The sequence below is a fragment of the Camarhynchus parvulus genome, chromosome 1A (assembly GCF_901933205.1).
Source record: "Camarhynchus parvulus chromosome 1A, STF_HiC, whole genome shotgun sequence".
Classification (NCBI taxonomy): Eukaryota; Metazoa; Chordata; class Aves; order Passeriformes; family Thraupidae; genus Camarhynchus; species Camarhynchus parvulus.
Window position 1 is genome coordinate 68,932,597 of NC_044586.1, and position 20,954 is coordinate 68,953,550.

A 20,954-nucleotide genomic window follows, 5' to 3' on the forward strand; every position below is an offset into this window, starting at 1 on the left:
GAGGCCATGGGGCATTCCCCTGGGATCTCTCGAATTTTTGGAGCACACAGCCTCCTTTTTATCCCAGTTTCCCAACTGCATTTCTTTTCTCTCTTTCCCCATTGGCTGAGATATTTGAGAGGTTTCACACTTCCCAGAACACCTGATACCAAAGATTCCCCTCTAATGTACAACCCTCCCTTTTCATTTTTAATTCTTATGGAATTTAGGGGGTTTTCTTCCCCATTGTTTCTTTCATCTCTCAATGTCTAATTTCGTTTATCAGCAAACCTAAAGTTTATTTGTAAAAGCAAATATCTTTTCCCATTCATCAATCAGTGGAATCCTTCCCATTGTTTCTTTCATCTCCCAGCGCTGGTTTTATCCACCAGCAGACCCAGAGCTTGTTTGGAAAGACAAATCTGCTATTCCTCTCAGATGGAACAATTACATGTTACAGGTGGGGCTCTGGGGACTGTGGTCATACAGGTGAGACACAGCACACCTGGGAACCCTCTGATCCTCAGGGGTGTCAATGTTAATATGCAAATTGGCCTTAATAAGGGTCAGGGTCACCTTATGGTTGACCAAAAACTCTTTGGTCACCCTGCAAACTCAGAGGCGGCAGTAAAGGCTCTGTGTTCACCAGAGAGTCTTTGTGTGCCTCTTTGCCTCCTTAAATTGACATATTTATAGCTGTGAAAAACGCCAATCGCTTGTTCTTTAACATTTTAAAAGTTTCATGATAATAAAATGGTTATAAAAATAACAAGGTGCTTAGAGTAATAATAATTTGGGCAATTTGGATTAGGACAACATGAGACAATAGAAACAAAGAGTTACAAACAGTCCAGGTACCTTTTCTGGGCAGCACAAGCCTGAAAAAGGATCCACGTTAACAGAGGATTAACCCTTAAAAACAATAACCTGTTGCATATTCATACACCTCATCCATGATGCATAAATTCCATTCAAACACAGGATTCTGTCTGGGCAGTGTCAGCTTCTTCCTCTGAATCCTGACAGCGCCTTCGAAGCAGGAAAAAGTTCCTTTCTCCTGATAATGGAGCAATAAATTCTCTTTCTCTGAAAGATTCAGGTGTCCTGTGGCTGCTATCTCACTGTGAGTCCTTTCTTTAAAAAAAGTATCTTACATGGCATAGTTTCTATTTTAACCTTATGCTATAACTTAAACTATAGTTACCACACTGCTTAAGAAAATTAACACAGCATAACTTTCTAACACAACACATATAATATTAATTTTAATATTTGCCAAAAGCCAAGCATTTGGCAAATATTAAAATTAATATTATACGCATTTTTCACAATACGTAAAATACGCATTTTTCACAATAACGTTTATAAGTTTGTCGCGCACCCCGAGGCGGGAGCGAGGCCAATGGCTGCCTCGGGGCGGCGAACTACAACTCCCAAGATGCTCCGCGGCGCGGCGGGCCGAACCGGGGTGCGCCGCGGTGAGAACTACAATTCCCATGCTGCCCCGCTGCACGCTCTCGCTCCTATTGGCTGGCGGGGCGGTTGGGGCGAATCACCGGTTCTTTCCGTCTCCATAGCAACGCGTAAACAAATGGCGGCGGCCTGGCCGGAGCGGGGCCAGCGCCGATAGCGGAGTCTCCTCCGTCTCCTCCGTCCTTATCACAGCTCATGGCGGGCGGCGAGGAGAACGCGGCAGAAGGCAGCCCCGGGGAGCCGCTTCCCCCTCCTGAGGAGCCGCCGCAGCCCCTCGCTGAGGGGTTCCTCGAGGAGCAGCCCCGGCCCGGGGGCGAGGACGAGCAGGAGGAGGAGGGCGAGGAGGAAGAGTCGGAGCGCTCAGAGGTTCAGCCCAGGGCTCCCCGGGGAGGGGTGTGTGCATGGGAGGGAACTGCTCTTTCCCCCCTCGGTGTGGATATTGGGGGTAGAAGGGCGGCACCTTTAATTTCTGCTTTTTTTAGGGTCCCTCCCGTCCCCGTGGTGTCCAGGGTCCTCCTGGATTGTCCCTCTCTCTCTCAGAATCAATTAGATTGGAAAAAAAAATCTTTGAAAATTGTCAATTCCAACCATTAACCCAGCACTGCCAAATGCTCCCGGCCATATAAGATTAAGGATAAACTGGCACATGTATGGCCAAATTAACCAAATTTCCTGCTTAAATTCCCAGCCTGAGCTTCAATAAACTCCATGGACACGTGGGAGTTTTCTCTCCCTGCCCTGCCTGGCTTTAAATCCCAACACCACAAAATATCACCTCGTATTTTGCCCTGTGGGAATTATTCTGTGCTCTCCCGTGCTATAACGTGTTGGTGCTATAATGAAATTATTCTATTATCTTGGTTCTTGTTGGATTAAGCTGTTTTCTGACCCTGAGATGGGGCAGCTGAGAGGCGTTTTAAAAACTTTTATTCCATTTTCAGTCTCGTGTGGAGGGTGAGACAATACAGATGTTATCATTCACCCCATCACAATCAGAAGCCAATTATTTCTTAATTACAAGACATTATAAGTGTTTCTTGGTCTGTCAGCTTTAGCCAGGTCCTGATTGGTCATTAATTAAAACAATTCACATGAAACCAAAGAAACAATCTCCAACTACATTCCAAAGCAGCAAAACACAGGAGAAGCAAATGAGATCATATTGTTTTCCTTTTTCTCTGAGGCTTCTCAGCTTCCCAGGAGAAGGTTCCTGGCAAAGGGATTTTTCCAGAAAATATGACAGTGACAAAGATGAGGGAAGAGATGGGAATCTTGACTCCATGTTTCAGAAGGCTGATTTATTATTTTATGATCTTATATTGTATTAAAATTAGATATTAAAGAAAGAGAAAGGATTTCATCAGAAGGCTGGAAAAGAATGAATAATAAAATCTTGTGACGGGCCAGAGAGTCTGACACAGCTGGACTGGGATTGGTCATGAATTAAAAACAATTCACATGCTGGGTAAACAATTCTCCAAATCACATTCCAAAGCAGCAAAACATGGAGAAGCTGAAGCTTCCCAGCTTTTCAGGAGAAAACATCCTGGCAAAAGGATTTTTCATAAAATGGATCAGTGACAGAGGACTTCTATCAACCCTGCTCCCACCTGAACCCCAGCAGCCTCTGGATTCTCCACAGGGTGGGATTTCCCCCCATAGATCTCCCCGAAAGCCATTTTTCCCTTTTCCTGGCGTTTTTAGGATCACTTGCAGGGGGTGTTGGATGAAGACACCGCTGCTGAGGGGCTGCACACCTTCGGCCGCTCCGCCCCTGGGACTGAGTATGTTTATCTTCACCTGTCACTGCCAGTGAGTACCAGCAAAAAAACATCAGTTTAAGGTGCTTTTCTGCACAAATATTCCCTTTTTGGACATAAAAATACAAAAATATAAAAAATAAAATAGATAGAAAAAAATAAAAAATGAATTAAATATAAAAATGTAAAAATAAATTCTATCTAAAACTAAAAAACATATAGAATAGTATATATAATAGATATAAAAATACAAAAATAAATTCTATCTAAAAATAAAAATATAGATTATATATAATATTATATATATAAAATAAATAAATATAAAAATAAATTATATAAAAAATATAAATATGTTATATACAATGTCATTTATATAATGTTATTTGCCTTTTTTTCAACAGCAAATAGTTGGGGAAAAAAAGCCTTTTTAAAAAACAAGATGTCCAGAGGCAGATTTTTGTCACTGCCTGTTTCATGTGCAGGGTTTTTGATAAGATTCAGAGTGGCTCCTGCTGACTGCCAGAGTGGAGAATTGGTTGGATTTTATTTTTTTTCATGTAGTAGTATCAGCACTGAGATTTTTTATTATAATTATAATTATAATTATAATTATAATTATCATCATTATTATTTACTATATTTCTATAATATTATTATATTCATTATACATATATTATTACATAATGAATATTATTTTATATATTATATTGTATATAATATATATAATAATGTATTATTATATTTATATATTATTATTTTATTTTATTATTTTTTCCATATCCAGTCCTTAGGTGTGAAAAATGTATCTTCCTCCTTCAGTCAGCTGGAGGAAAAAAAAGTAGAGGAATGTGTAAATCACCTGGAAATGCTGCATTCGGGAAGTTGAAGTGGTTGTGTTCTTTTAAAATCTTTTTTTTTTTGGCATTTTCTCCATTTCTGGCTGCTCCACCATCACTTTCTGTAGATGTCACCTTGTCCTGCTGCAGCTGGAGGGACTTTGGGTGAGCTGAGTTATTAACAAGTTATTAAAACTGAGATTAAAATCGTTTCCTTTTTCCAGGGTCGTGGGCTGAGTGACATCAGCATTCTCTCTGGATACACTCACCTGCAGAAAATGGAGCTTTCCTCCAATAAAATTAATGGTATGGAGTAAATAAACTACAAATTCCTGCCTTGTGAAGCTGTTTCAGACGAGAAGCTCACTGGAGCACGGAGTTTTAGCGTCACAAAGCTTGGCTGACATTTTAATGGTGGCAAACATTGCACAGAGCCAGGCTTGATCTCCTCCAAAATGCCCAAAATCTCCACGGCCCATTAAGAGAAGCCCATGTTTATCGGGGGGAACATGAAGCTCAAACTCTCAGTTTGTCATCCAGAAATAAAACCCCAGCAGATATCAAGGTGAAGGGGTGTGGCAGGAAGGAAATGATGAATCTGACTCCATGTTCTTAGCAAGCTAATAATTTATTATTATATTATATATATAATATATATTATATATAATTTATTATTATATTATATTATTTATGTTATATATTATATTATATTATATTACATTATATTACGTTATATTACATTACATTACATTATATTATATTATATTACATTACATTACATTATATTACATTGTATTACATTATAGTGCATTATATAAAATTATCTAATTGTATATATTATTTAATTTAATTATACATAGTTTTTAATACATATAAGATAATTTTAGAAGATATTTTATATAATATATAATTACATATATTAATGCATATTTACATTATATTAATGTAATATAATATATTACATTATATTACATTCTACTAAAGAATACAGAAAGGATACGGATACAGACAGAAGGCTAAAAGATAATAATGAAAACTCGCCCAAAATCTCCACAGCTCATTAAGAGCAGCCCATGTTTATCAGGGGGAACATGGAGCTGAAACTCTCAGTTTATTACCAAAGATAAAATCCCAACAGATTGTCAAGGTGAAGGGGTGTGGCAGGAAGGAAATGATGAATCTGACTCCATGTTCTTAGAAGGCCAATTTATTATTATATTATATTAGATTATATTGTATTACATTACATTATAATGTATTATTTAAAATTATACAATTATATATATTATATAATTAAATTATATATAATATTATAATATATATATCTTTAGATAATTTCATAAGATATTTTATATAATATATAATCGATAATTACATATATTAATGCATAATAACATTATATTAATGTTATATTATAACACATTAATTATGTTGTGTTATAATGTGTTGTGTTGTGTGTTCTGTTATGTGTTGTGTTATGTTTTGTTATGTTACATTTTATTTTGTTAATTTTATTATATTTTATTATATTTTATTGTATTTTATTATACAGAAAGGATACAGACAGAAGGCTAAAAGATAATAATGAAAACTGGTGATTCTTTCCAGAGCCCTGAAACAGCCTGGCCCTGATTGGTCATTAATTAAAACAATTCACATGAAACTAACCATACAATGACTTGTTGGATAAACAATCTCCAACCACATTCCAAAGCAGCAAAACACAGGAGAAGCAAATGAGATCATATTGGTTTCCTTTTTCTCTGAGGCTTCTCAGCTTCCCGGGAGAAAAATCCCGGGCAAAGAGGATTTTTCAGAAAATGTGACAGTGACAAAGGTGGAGATAAAAAATTTCATTTTTTACATTTAGGAAGGTGCCAAACGGAGACTGGGATAGACTCCACCAGCTGCTCCTTCCCTCTGTCTTTTTTTAAATTTTTTTTTTATTTAACGTCAAGTGGAATAAGCTGTGCTGGGGCAGCCACATTATTTCTCTCAAGTTCCTTTCACCGGAGGAGCTGGAGTCCAAGAATAGCAGCACTTTTGTGCAGCAGCTCGTTTTAACAAGAGATTTTTTTTGTTTTTATCTCTGGAGCCCAGATATGAACAGAGCAGGGACTTTTCCATAGCAACCACTCATTTACTCCTCGGTCCTGGCCTAAATTATTTGCTCCACTAATTGGTAACTCAGGCCAGAGTCAATCTGTCATTCTAGAGGTGGAGATAAAAATAGAAAATAGAAAAATAGAAAAAAAAAATTAAAAAGTATTCTATTATATTGTATTATAATATTGTATTGTATTATAATATTATGTTATAATATTATTTTTATATTATTATATTATAGTCTATTATAGCATTATATTATTATATTATATTGTATTGTAATATTATATTATAATTTATTATCTTTTATTAATATATTGTATTAATATATTACATATTGTATTATATTATATTATATTATATTATATTATATTATATTATATTATATTATATTATATTATATTATATTATATTATATTATATTATATTATATTATATTATAACATTATATTATATCATTATATTAGTATAGGATATGATATTTACTATATTTACTATATTATATTAATAATGCATTATATTATATTTATTTTATTATATTAATAATATAATATACTATATTATCATAATGATATCTAAAAATATAAAAATAAATTCTTGCTTCAAGGCAAGTCAGCTGGCACAATGAAAATTAAATGTCTGACTTGGATATTTATTCTTTATGGTTTATAAACCTTTTTTTTTCCCCTCTAGGAGAAGGTGTTAATATATCTGATTTCTGCATTTCAGGCATCACTTTCTGAACGTGCAGCTCCAAATTAACTGTTAATTGCTGCAGGATGTAATTATCACATTTTGCTGGGATGATCTTTGCATTCAGGCCCAGCGTTTGACATTTTGTTTCTTTTCTAGATCTTTCCTGTGTCAGTCACATGCCTTATTTAGTAGAGCTGAATGCTTCCAAAAACGAACTGACCACATATTTCAATTTTAAAGCACCTAAAAACCTCAGGGTAAGTCTGAAAAAAAAAAAAAAAAAAATTAAGTTTTAAATTCAAAACCATTTTCTGAATCTAAGTTAGATGTATTTGAGCATAGGCAAAAGTCAATTTTTATTCCTTTTTTATTCATTTTTCTTACCTCAGTTCACATTTTCCTTTTCCAAATGTTCGAGTCACTATATTTACATTTACATTTACATTTACATTTATATTTATATTTATATGCACTTAATTTCTATTTTTCTTCATTTATTTGTATTTTATTTATGTCTTTTATTTTCTCCCACACTGAACCCCGGCATGTGATGGGAGGGTGGAACAAACTCCCAGCCAGAGTAAATGCTGAAGAAATAACCCCAAATTCCTGTCTTTTTTGTTGTCCTTTAGGAAGTAGATTTTTCACACAATCAAATCCCAAAAATGAAAGATTTATCAGAATACCACTCACTTACCAAGCTCCTGCTGGATTGTATCCTTTGGGGAATCTTAAATGGGAAAAAAACTGATTTTTTTTGTTATTTCTTCAAATAAATACCAGTTTTCTTTGTATTTTCCACTTTATGTCAGTTTGTCCTTAGAACTGAGATAAAATTGTAATTCTGGTGCTGAGACTGAGCTTAATTTACTTCAGCATTGAATAATAGTAATAATAATAATAATAATAGTAGTAGTAGTAGTAGTAGCAGTAGTATTTTTAAATCCCAAATGTTAACAAGGAATCAGCTTGGAACACTTAAATAAAAAAGGAATTTGTTGCTTCATCTTATACCCAATGAATTATGCAGGACAAGGCTGTTTAGTGAAAAGAAATAGAATTTTTAAGAATTTTAAGAATTTTTTTAAACTTCCCGGAGTTTTTGAGGGAAGCACACAGAGCAAAGGTTGTTCCACACTCATCCCAATTTGTGGAATTGGAAACACTTCCCTGGCGGAAACCTGAAAAAGAGGAATCTGTAAATTGAATTTTCAGTGGTGTTTTTCCAAGGCTTCCCTGAAAATTCCTTCCTGTGTTCTCTGGGGCTTCACATTGCCCTGCTGCCTTCAAATTCCTTCCTGGGGGCTCCAGAACTTTTCTTTTTTTTTTTCTTCAGGAATTGCATGCTGAGTCTCTGCTCCCTGGAAAGGGGGACGCAGGAGGTTGGAGCAGATTTTTCTGTCTCTTGCCCATTGATGAAATTAATCCAATGCCTGTTTCAGATAAAGAATTTGCAGGGCACCTGCTTTATTTTTTAAAAATATATTTATTAAATTAAAAATTATTTCATAACATAAATACTTTATATATAATCAAATATATAATATATATAATATATAATATATATAATATATAATAAATAATATAAATATAATATAAATATATAATATTTATATTTAATATATTTATATATTTATGTGTTTATACATTTATGTATTTATATAAATATATTTATATATAAATATAATATAAATATATTATATATTATATATATTATATATATTATACAATTTTATTATATGTAATTATATAATATATATAATTAGTTATATTATTACATACAATATAATTATATAATACATATAATTATATCATTATATAATATATATTATATATTATATATTTCTATAATATATAGCTACATATAATTATATTATATATAATATATTATTAATTACATATATGATATAATTATATATGATTATATTATACATAATATAATTATATGTTCTATTTATAATATAATAATATATAATTCAATTATATATAATATAGTATTATATTATTATATATTATATATTATATATAATTTAAATATATATTTTAAATTATATATTATTAATAAATCTATCTAAAATAAATATATTATATAAATATAGTATGTATTATATAAAGAAATGTATATATTATTTATTATAATATTATATTATTTATTGAAATAGGTTTTTTAAAAAAATATTTATTTGTGTTCTTCCCACTTCACAAAGCCTGCACAAAATCCTGTCAAAAATGGCACCAAACGACTTTTCTTTCGCAATCCTAATTTTCCATCATGCAGCGAAAAACCCTCCAGCAAAATGAAAAAGGGGAGAAAATTTTTTTTTTACATATAAAATCGAAGATTTGTCTTGTGGAGCTGATCTGTAGGTTTTGGTTTGGTTTTGTGCTGCCTTGGATTTCTTCATTTGGGGAAATGGGGATAAAAATGTTTTCATATACACAAGAGAAACCCCCAAAAACGAGGAAAATGAGGGTAGGATTGGAAATGCAGAATTCAGTGGCCCCAATCTGTCTCAAACACGCCTCACCTGGCAGACAGAACAATCAGATTTTTAATCAGAGATGAAAAAATCCTCTCTGAAATCTCCTGCAGAAGCAGAAATGTTTCCCATTCCTTTCCCAGTGACAGAGTCTCACCTTTCCTTACCATGTTTAGTGAATTTTGATGCACATGGTCAGGACATTTTCTCTTTTTTTTTGTGCACACCTGAGAGCTTTCCAAAGGGAGGAATTGTCCAACCAGAGAGAGACACAGCTTGGCCAAAAAGAAGTGACAAAGCTTTATAGTGAGTCACGAAAAGGCAAAAATTGAGTTTATTATTATTCAGAGCTGAGCAATTTGCTGCCTCACGTTGATGTTTGTGGTTTAAACTTTAATTTTTCTTGATTCAAACCTCTGCCTAACTCCAGTCACCGGAGAGTCGCAGAGTTTGACCTGATTTTGGGCAGATCCAGGGGCAGGTTCCTCTCACTTCATCCATTTCAGGGAGGAATTGGAGCTGGATTTGTTGTCAAAAGTTCTTTGTTTGGGGAATTCGAGGAGGTCTGGTAATGCTGAACTTCCCTGAGAGGAATTCTAATTACTTGTGCTGCTGTTTTTAACTGTGATGTTAATTTAAAATACACTTTCTCCTCTCAGGACAGACGGCCAGGACACAACAGGTATAATTTAAACTGAAATAACCCCATAAAATTATAACTTGAATCATTTCTGTAGGAGCAGTGGGATTTAAACCCCTTCAGGATAAACCCTTCCCTGTCCAGCTCTCCACCTCATAAACCCAATTTGTTAATTTATCACCTAATTACTGCTCAGCTTTTGTGTTGAGCTCGTTTGTTTTTCCTGAGCGCCGTGCCCAGTTAATGAGATTGAGGAGATCCGGGGGCTGGAGGAGTGTCACAGCCTGACCCAGCTGGGGCTGTCCCACAACAGGCTCACTGCCATCCGGGGCCTGCACCATCTGCCCATCAGGGTCCTCAATCTGGTAAGAAAAAATTCATTCTCATGCTTTTCCTGCCTGGCTCTTACCCAGAGAGCAATACCTTGGTGTAAATAATAAAGATAATATTATAAATATGAAGATAATAAATAAATAAATAATATATATATATATATATATATATATATATATATATAATTTTGCATTATGTATTATTTTGTAGTAGATATTTTTATTATATATTATTTGATACCATATATGTCGTATGTCTTCTAATATAATGTCATATAATATAATATAATGTCATATAATATAATATAATGTCATATAATATAATATAATATAATATAATATAATATAATATAATATAATATAATATAATATAATATAATATAATATAATATAATATAATATAATATAATATAATATAATATAATATAATATAATGCAATGTTATATTATATAATATACTATAATTATATAATATACTATAATGTTATATTTGATATATTACATTTGATATATAATATATGATGCATTATATATAATATATAATATATGATATATAATATATAATATATAATATATAATATTATACAATATATAATATATCATACATATATTATATGGTATATTAGATATTATATATTATTTTATCTTATATATTATATAATGTCATATAATATATAATAAATATTATATATATTATAGGCTACCTATTTTATAAATAAAATATGTTTATATAACATATATATACATATAAATTATGTATAATACACAATCATATAATATATGTATTATATTTATTTTAGAATATAATAATAATTTCTTATAAATGTAATCAATATGAAGATAATTACATAATAAATTATCAGAAATATCTGCAATACTATGCACTTTCAAAATTAATAAAACAAATACTAGACACTTTCAAAATTAACAATACAAATGTTGCACAGAAACACGACCCAAACCTATTTTTAATGCAAACCAGTGGCTCCAAAAGCACCAGGCTGCTTTTAAAAAGCTTTTACCTGATAATAAGAAGTGAAAAATATTTAATGGGACTTCAAAAATAAATCCCAAAAATCCTATACAGAGCTCCTGTTGGCTACATTAGTTTTAAGCACCCACATAAATATTTGAAGTGAAATGAATGAATCCCTTAGCAGGAATAGAAATATTCTTTTTCCAATCCTTTTAAAAAATTTAAAGGTTTTTTCTTCTACTCTGTAAAATTGGATGTAGAAAATGCCAGCTCAGATTGGCCCTTGGCCGCTGCAGGGTTCAGGGAAGGTGTTCGCATTTAACATATTCAAAGAGTGTTAATAAAATTATATTTCACATCTATGATACCTCCAGGAGCTCTGAGTGGCAATAAACTGGAATTTGGTCTCATTTTGAGTGGGGAAGATGAGCTCAGATTGGCCAAATCCCACAGAAATGTTCTGAAAGGAGCCCTAGGAGTGTGAGGAGCTTTTTTTCTAAATATTTTGAAAATACTTGGATACTTTTTTTTCATCCAAATTTGAGCCACAGCAAGTCCCTCCTCCACTGTGTGCCCTGAATTCCTGGTTTGTTTAAAGGCCCACCAGGAATTCCCTTGGGAATCTGCTCGGTCCAAAGCTGGGAGATTGTTAACAGTGAAATCTTCTTAAATGTGAATGTGCTCCTCATCTGGGGTTCTGAGGTGGTCATATCACCATTGATAACGCTGCTTGTCTTTGTTAATTAGCCACATGGAAATGATGGAAATAGGTTTTAGCTGAGCATTTTCTTTAACAATTAGAATTAATTAGAATAAAATGCATTTGCTATTATTATTATTATTATTATAGTAATTCTTTTTTCTTCTTCTTTTTTCTTCTTTTTTTTCTTTTTTCTTCTTTTTCTTCTTTTTCTTTTTTCTTCTTCTTTTTTCTTCTTTTTTCTTCTTTTTTCTTCTTTTTTTCTTCTTTTTTTCTTCTTTTTTCTTCTTTTTTCTTCTTTTTTTTTTTTTTTTCTTTTTTCCTCTCCTTCTCCTTCTCCTTCTCCTTCTCCTTCTCCTTCTCCTTCTCCTTCTCCTTCTCCTTCTCCTTCTCCTTCTCCTTCTCCTTCTCCTTCTCCTTCTCCTTCTCCTTCTCCTTCTCCTTCTCCTTCTCCTTCTCCTTCTCCTTCTCCTTCTCCTTTCCTCTCCTTTCCTTCTTTTCTTATTCCTTCTTCTTCTCACCTTTTTCTCCCCTTGAGCTTTTTTTTTTAAGTTTGAAAAGAGCAGAAAGTTCTGAAGTTTGGGAGGAACACTTTAAAACCTGTAAATTCTCCCTTGCTGTACAAAAACCCTCATTATTCCGCTCATGTTTGCAAAGAAGAAAAAAATAAAATAAGAAATTCCACTCAATGTTTGCAAAGGAAAAAAAAATAAAATAAGAAGCACAGCTCTAATGAACTGGACCTTTAGGAATTTTGTGTTTTTAAAGGATCCATCCCCAAATCCCGTTTGTTCCCAGGATTTTCTGTGCACCTCTGGCCCAGCATTTTGCAATTCCAGCTCCGAGCTGAACCTGATTATCAGAGGTCTAACGAAGCCTCCGTGCTATTAATAACCTAATTAAACATTTAAAAGTCAGGAAAAATGTCAAGGACAGACAACTGGATTAACATTAGAGTCAGCTGGCTTATTTATTTCTACAGTTCCTAAATATTTATTAACAGGAGATGAGGCTTCCAAGCTTTCAGCACAAGGTGAGGCTGATGGAAAAATAAAATTTGCAAGGTTATGGAGGAGGAATCCTGTGGAGAGGCCATCTGGGAATGTGTGCGACAGGGATGAGCATGGAATTGTTATCCCTGGTGGGAGTTTGGGCAGAAATGACTCTCTGATGTGTGAGGCCCTGAGGAATGAAACCATCTGGAGGCCAGTGAGAAATCAAGGCCTCATTAGAAAAAACTCTGAGGGTTGGCTCTCAAAAATTTGGGGCGTTTCGTGTGGGAAAGTCTGGAAGAATTGGCAGGAAAATTGGTTTGGTTTTTTTAATTATTATTTTTTAAACATTTCTGTGCTGTCGCTGACAGCGAATGGAGCCTTCACTTGGTGTGCGTTAATGTGGATTTATGTATTCCAGAGAGATTTTGGTATCACATCAGGGAATCATGGAATTATGGAATGGTTTGGGTTGGAAGGGACCTTCAAGGTCACCCAGTGCCGCCCCATCCATGGCAGGGACGCCTCCCACCATCCCAGGCTGCTCCAGCCCCAGTGTCCAGCCTGGCCTTGGCCATTGCAGGGATGCAGGGGCAGCCCCAGCTGCTCTGGCAATCCCAGCCCAGCCAGGAATTCCTCATTGCCAAGATGCCATCCATGCCTGCCCTCTGGCAGTGGGAGCCATTCCCTGGGTGCTGTCCCTGCAGGCCTTGGCCCCAGTCCCTCTGCAGCTCTCCTGGAGCCCCTGCAGGCCCTGCAATGTGCTGGAAGCTCTCCCTGGAGCCTTCCCTGCTCCAGGGGAACATTCCCAACCCTCAGCCTGTCTCCTCTCTATCCTACCTTAATTTTTTCATTATTTATTCTGTAATCACAAGTGTAAATAGAGCCATGATTACAGAGGGAAATTCAATGTATTTATGTATATATATTCCATAATTTTCCATGCATCTCTGTCTTCTAAATTTTGAGCTGGATGGTGACAAGAGTGTTCTGGGGCCAACATCAGTCTTTAAAAAAATATTAGAGCTCTTTTTATTGCTGTTGTCTCTTCAAGGTGAGCTGGAGATAAAGCTAATCAGGAGAGAGGTAATTCCTTTTTTCCATGAGGAGAAATGTGACGCATCGGGATGTGCACGAGGCTAATGCAGAAAGGCCTACTTGTGACAGGATTCTCTACAAGAAAGGATCCTCAGATCCAACAAATAATTCTTTTTTCCCCTCAGGAATGCTGTTTTCCATAGAGGTTTATCAGCAGATACACCTCTATGGAAAACAACATTCCAGAAGGAAAAAAAGGAGTTGTTTTCCATAGAGGTATATCTGCAGAAATGTAACACATCAGGATGTGCATGAGAAAAATGCATTAAGGCCTATTTGTGAGAGGATTCTCCACAAGAAAGGATCCTCAAATCCAACAAATAATTCTTTTTTTTCCTTCAGGAATGCTGTTTTCCATAGAGGTTTATCTGCAGAAATATAACACATCGGGATGTGCATGAGGCTAATGCAGAAAGGCCTGTTTTTGACAGGATTCTCCATGACAAAAACTGCTCAAATCCAACAAATAACTCCTTTTTTCCCTCAGGAATGTATATTTCAGCAGATATCCCTCTATGGAAAACAACATTCCAGAAGGAAAAAAAGGAGTTGTTTTCCATAAAGGTTTATCTGCAGAAATATAACCCATCAGGGTGTGCATGAGGCTAATGCAAAAAGGTCTATTTGTGACAGGATTCTCCATGACAAAAACCCATCAAATCCAACAAATAACTCCTTTTTTCCCTCAGGAAGGTGCATAGGGTATTTCTGCAGATATAACCCATCTGTGCATGAGGAAATGCTAACTATTTGTGACATTCTCAGAAGGCAAACAACAAATAATATTTTTAAGGAGTTGTTTTCCATAAAGGTTTATCTGCAGAAATGTAACCCATCAGCATGTGCATGAGGCTACCTCATAAAGGTCTATTTGTGACAGGATTCTCCATGACAAAAACCCCTCAAATCCAACAATTAACTCCTTTTTTCCCTCAGGAATGCTGTTTTCCATAGATGTTATATCAGCAGATATAACTCTATGGAAAACAACATTCCAGAAGGAAAAAAAGGAATTGTTTTCCATAGAGTTTTATCTGCAGAAATATAACACATTGGGATGTGCATGAGGCTAATGCAGAAAGGTCTATTTGTGACAGGATTCTCCATGACAAAAACACCTAAAATCCAACAAATAACTCCTTTTTCCCCTCAGGAACGTTGTTTTTTATAGAGGTTTATTTGCAATTTCTCTGCTTTCATTCTCTTTCTCAGAGCTTTAACCAGATTGAGAAGGTGAATGGGCTGAAGAACTTGAAAAACCTGCAGAGGGTGAATCTGTCCAACAATAAAATAAACAGCCTGCAGGGCTTGGAGGAGCACGACCTGCTGGAGGTGATCAATCTGGAGGACAACCAGGTACCAGACTGAGCTCAGCTCCTTCCAACAGCACAGAATATTTTCATTTTTCAACACTCAATTCCTTGAAGGGCTCCAAAAATCCTCCAGCAGTGCAGGGAATGATTAGAAAAGCTGAATTATTTTCTTTTTGCTGTTTCCAGCGTTGATTCCTGGCGTCCTCTCAGCCCTTATTTAATATCTGAGGTGGCTTTCTGTTCGCTCAGGTCCCACTTTGGTGCTCTCACTCCCTGAGGATTTGCAGGGCTCCCCTGGGTGGGTCAGGCAGGGATGAGTTTGCAGATTTTCCACCTCGATTATTCCAGAAGATCTTTACTTACAGCACCCCTCTGCTGCTGCCTGGCCTCTGGGGGGGTTGTTAATACCTCCCAGCCCAATTTTCTGACCGCAGATTCTTCTGAGCTCTCGGCTGGAAACTCCCTGCAAAGCAGAACTGCAAAAAAACCCAAAAAAACCTGTTAAAAAGTGGATTTTTTTATGCAGCACAATTTTCTGTGCTGGAAACACAATGGCACCATCCAACTCTTTTGAATTTTGAATGCCAAGCCAAATATCCACAATAATTTTGATATTGATCTTCCAGCATCCTCAACTGAAAAAAAAAATCAATTCATGAATCACTTTGACGTCAAAGCCATGTGAAAAAAAAAGATAATCTAAGAAAACAAAAATATAAAGCAGCAGTGGAACATTTTCTGTCATTTTTCTCTCTTTGCAAGTGGATTTAATTCAAGTCTCTGTGCATTCTTTTTTTTTCCTGCCTGACATTTAAAGGTGCCTCAATTGCAGCAGACAGGAAACTCTCTAATGGTGTGCTCGTTATTGACATTAATTACACCACTTCCAGTGCCTTATTTATTTTCCACTGTTCTTTACAGCACAGAAAAACTCTTGATTTTACCTCATCCAAACTTGCCTCTTTGAATGATGTCAATGAAACTGTTCAATGAGTTTTTTGAATGTTATTTTGAACTTTTTGGGGGTTTTTTTTGAACGTTGCCTTCTGAAGAATAATTTAAAGAGGAGTTTTAATTAATTAACACAGGGAGTTAGTTCAACTCACAACCATTAAGAATGATCTTAAATTCTTGGTTTTTTAAAAAATGGGCGCAACAGGTCCAGCTGCAAATGTGTCCCTTGTAAAACACTCAATGATTTCCAACTGTTGATGGCTGGAATTCTGGGATTTATTGAAGAAATCCACTTAAATCACATTTAACTTCACCAAAACTGTCCTGAGTGGGGTTATTCCTATCTCAAATTGAGTTTAGAGCAGGCTGTGGTTGAGGTTTATGTTTTTAGGCACTTTAAAAGGATTGAGTATAAATTAGGGAGAATCTGGAGGCTTTTAGGTTCAGTTGGGCTTTCAGGATTTAAAAGAGGCTGTGAAAGAGATGGAGAGAGGATTTTTAAATGGGAAAACACAGACAGGAGAAAAGGGAATGGTTCTGCAGTAAAAGAGGAGAGATTTAGGTTGGATTTGGGGCTGGAATTCCTGGCTGGGCCGGAATTCCCAGAGCAGCCCTGGAGCCCTGGCAGTGTCCCAGGCCAGGCTGGAGCCCCCTGGGACAGTGGGAGACGCCCCTGCCCATGGCACCGGATGGGTTTGAAGGTTTGAAGGTCCTTCCAACCCAACCCATTCCTCAGTGATCCTTTAATTCCATTTTTCAGCAGAAAACCGGGTTGGTTTGGGTCGCACAAACCTCGATTGACCCTGTGGGAATCCATAAAGTTAGAGGGTTTGAGGTTTGTGGGAAAACAGACAGGCCTCAGTTATGACAGAATTATTAATATTGCTGATGCAGCCTATGAGCTCTAGGGAAGACGTGAGGAATAGAACGATAGATCTATGTTTGAGTATTTCAGAATAGCTTTCTAAGTTGCCAAAAGTTTCCATAGCAAAGTTAGACTTATGAATAAGGTTTTATGCATTGTCTTTAAGAGAGACTTCCTCGACTGTGATTCAAGCGGGCAGGTTGTTTTGCAATTCCAAGAATCCTTTTCTGGTGGATTGTTCTAATTCTCTCCCTGAGTTTTCTGCAGACTCAGATACAGAAACTGCTGTTTCTGTGAATAGAGCTTTGTTTTCAGAGGACAAGGCAGAGAGAAACACAGAGGCATCGAGCATTGACCCAGAGCCTGGTGAAATTAAAATCGTTTTGTCCAGGGGGAAAAGGGGGGAGAAAGCAAGAGAATTTAAAGAAGCTTCTGTGCAAACTCAAACGGATAACGTTAGAATTTTAAAATCTGTTTCTACTTCTACTGAAGGAAAAATTAGTCTTTTAAGCTCACGGCTTAACGCTGGCAATTTTCCAACTGAGTCCTCCCAGTCAGAAATGCGATGCAAAAAATGTAATACTGCTTTAGAGGGTGTCTCAAAAACAAAATTGAGATTTAAAACTCGAAAACAGTCTAATTTGTCTGAGTCTAGTAATTCACCGCCAATATTCATTTCCTCTGTGTAATTGGCTAAGACGGGTATTTGGCATTTTGTAACAAGAAGATTCTTTGACTTGCTGCCTGGATTGCGAACTGTCAAGATCTTTACATAGACAAAACTATGGATTAGAAAGATTCTAGAAAATAAACAGTTCCCGACGCATTCCAAAGCAGTCCCGTCCCATTGTGTCTGTATATACCTGGCCAGCGCAGACCCCAATAACTGAGTGCCCTTTGTGCACAGCTGAGACCCCAAATCCAGAGGCTGGACCCTCTGGATTCCCTGGTTTATCCCTCTGGACACATCCGAGGACAAAAATCCTGCTCCTTTTTTCACCAAGTTCATCTGTAGGATGAACATGAACTTCAGTGAAAAGAAACTCTTAGAAGGATTTTTTTTTTAACTACCCCAATAACCGAGCGCCTAGCTTTCCTTTGGGCACAGCTGAGACCCCAAATAGGCTGGAACCTCTGGATTCCCTCATTTGTCCCTCTGGACACATCCAAGGACAGAAATCCTGCTCCTTTTTTAACCAAGTTCAGATTTTTAACCAAGTTCACTTGGTTAAAAAAGTCGTTGGTTAAGAAAGGACCATGATTTTGGTTAAGAAAGTCCTTGGTTAACCTCGGTTAAAAAAGGACCAGGATTTTGGTTAAAAAAGTCCTTGGTTAAAAAAGGACCAGGATTTCGGTTAAGAAAGTCCTTGGTTATCTTTGGTTAAAAAAGGACCAGGATTTTGGTTAAGAAAGTCCTTTGTTAAAAAAGGATCAGGATTTTGGGTAAAAAAATCCTTGGTTATCCTTGGTTAAAAAAGGACTAGGATTTTGATTTAAAAAGTCCTTGGTTATCCTTGGTTAAAAAAGGACCAGGATTTTGGTTAAGAAAGAACTTGGTTAAAAAGGACCAGGATTCCAGTTAAGAAAGTCCTTGGTTAAAAAAGGACCAGGATTTTGGTTAAAAAAGTCCTTGGTTATCTTTGGTTAAAAAAGGACCAGGATTTTGGTTAAGAAAGTCCTTGGTTAAAAAAGGACCAGGATTTTGGTTAAGAAAGTCCTTGGTTACCCTTGGTTTAAAAAGGACCGGGATTTTTGTCCTTGCATGTTTAGGATGAACTTGAATTTCAGCGATAAGAAACTCTTAGAAGGATTTTTTTTTTTTCAAAAACTACCCAGCCCGAGCACGAATTTCACTGCAGAATTGCCTCGCTCCAGCACATCAGCACGAGAAAAGCCAAATGTGTCAGGGCTTGACATTTGAAAGAGCTGGGAAAATGCAGGTGCTTGGAAATGGCTGTGTGGATTATCCTGCTGCTCCAGCCAACAGCCAAGTCATCTCCTTTTGTGTGGAAGTGCCTCACTGAGTGCAGTTAACGTCTAAATCCCTTTTGTGATTTAGAATTATTTTTTTTATGCCCAGATTTGGAGAGCAGGCATGAAAATAGTTCATTTTCCCTGCCCAGCTCTCCTGGATTCTGACTTATGCTCTGTTTCTGTCCCTGCTCAGGTGGCTGAGCTGAGCGAGCTGAAATGGATTGAGGATCTGCCTCTCCTCAGGGATTTAAATCTTCTAAAAAACCCTCTACAGGTAAGAAAGAGCCAGGAATGAGAACCTGAACCTGATGGTTTGAATGCTTTTAGCCCCAGTTTCTGTCTCTAGAAGTGGGCAGGTCATTTGTCCTGAGTGATCAAAGACAATTCTATCCCAAGCCTTGTGATTTCTAAATTTGGGGTGAATTTTATGGTCATTCCCAACACCAGAAAGAAGTAAAATATTAAGAGTTATTAATTTTTTCTTGTAATTACCAGGTTTTTATTGTCCTTTATGAGGCTGGTCTGTCACGGCCCGCAATAAAATTAGCAGGAAAAAGTACCTGAAATAGTCTTATTCCTGATTTTCCATAATCTGAGAGGCTTTTCCTTCTCCTAAGCAACGTGTGATCAAATCCCTTTCCATTTTTAAATCCCCATCTTGGCCATTTGAATATTTTGTTTACAAACTTTTGAACAAAGCTCTTGCTGCAGCTGTGAGGGCTCAGTTTGGGCAGTGCCTTGACACCCTTCAGGGTAAAAAAAACAACTTTTATTTTGCAATTTATTAACACAAATTTAATTTTAGCTGATTGGAATTCAATATTGGCTGGATGAAATTTAGTTGGTTTTTTTGACAAAATGGAAATTTTTCCCCTCAGGAACAAGGCAGTTATTGGCTCTCAGCGATTTTCATGTTGCTCCAAGTCACAGAACTGGATCTCAAAAAGGTCTCAGTGGAAGAAAAGGTAAGAAAACATCATTTCATTCTGGAAATTTTCTAAATAAATAATACAAAATCCAGGCTTGCAGTTGTAGCTAAACCTCCTCCCCAAAACCCTGCTTGACAGAAATTCTGTAGGGTTGGAAACTTTTCCCTGCTGTGGAGCCTGAACCGGGATTTGCTTGCTGCAGGTGCTGTTTGGGGCACGTTTTGTGTTCATAAGGGGAAATTTCAGTGTTTTAGTGGAAGGAGGAGATGATTCCATGAAAATCATGGAAAGGACAGGCAGGTGGATGCTCTTTTTCCAGCCTCACCATCCCCAGGTGACTCCTCCCAGTCTGGTTTCTCCTCTGGAAAAATGGAATTTTTGCTGCTCTGCAGGTGTGTTGTGATATTTGAGGAATTCTTGGAAAATTTTCCATGTGATCTGATGGAATTCCATCATCCATCCATCCATCCATCCATCCATCATCCATCCATCCATCCATCCATCATCCATCCATCCATCATCCATCCATCATCCATCCATCCATCCATCCATCCATCCATCCATCCATCCATCCATCCATCCATCCATCCATCCATCATCCATCCATCATCCATCATCCATCATCCATCCATCATCCATCCATCATCCATCCATCCATCATCCATCCATCATCCATCCATCATCCATCCATCCATCCATCCATCCATCCATCCATCCATCCATCCATCCATCATCCATCCATCCATCATCCATCCATCCATCCATCCATCATCCATCCATCCATCATCCATCCATCCATCCATCCATCCATCCATCCATCCATCCATCCATCATCCATCCATCATCCATCC

The 20,954-nt window shown here is 36.2% G+C and overlaps 1 protein-coding gene across 1 annotated transcript in view; it reads left to right on the forward strand.

Moving 5' to 3' along the window:
* Positions 1–1,647: 1,647 nt before the first annotated feature.
* The window catches only part of LRGUK (leucine rich repeats and guanylate kinase domain containing), a 53,158-nt gene continuing 33,851 nt past the window's right edge, over positions 1,648–20,954 (forward strand). Inside the window, 9 exon segments of the mRNA XM_030960849.1 lie at positions 1,648–1,818; positions 3,157–3,264; positions 4,273–4,354; positions 7,007–7,107; positions 7,483–7,564; positions 10,211–10,335; positions 15,281–15,424; positions 19,368–19,448; positions 20,053–20,139. Coding sequence (XP_030816709.1) covers positions 1,648–1,818; positions 3,157–3,264; positions 4,273–4,354; positions 7,007–7,107; positions 7,483–7,564; positions 10,211–10,335; positions 15,281–15,424; positions 19,368–19,448; positions 20,053–20,139 — 981 coding nt within the window.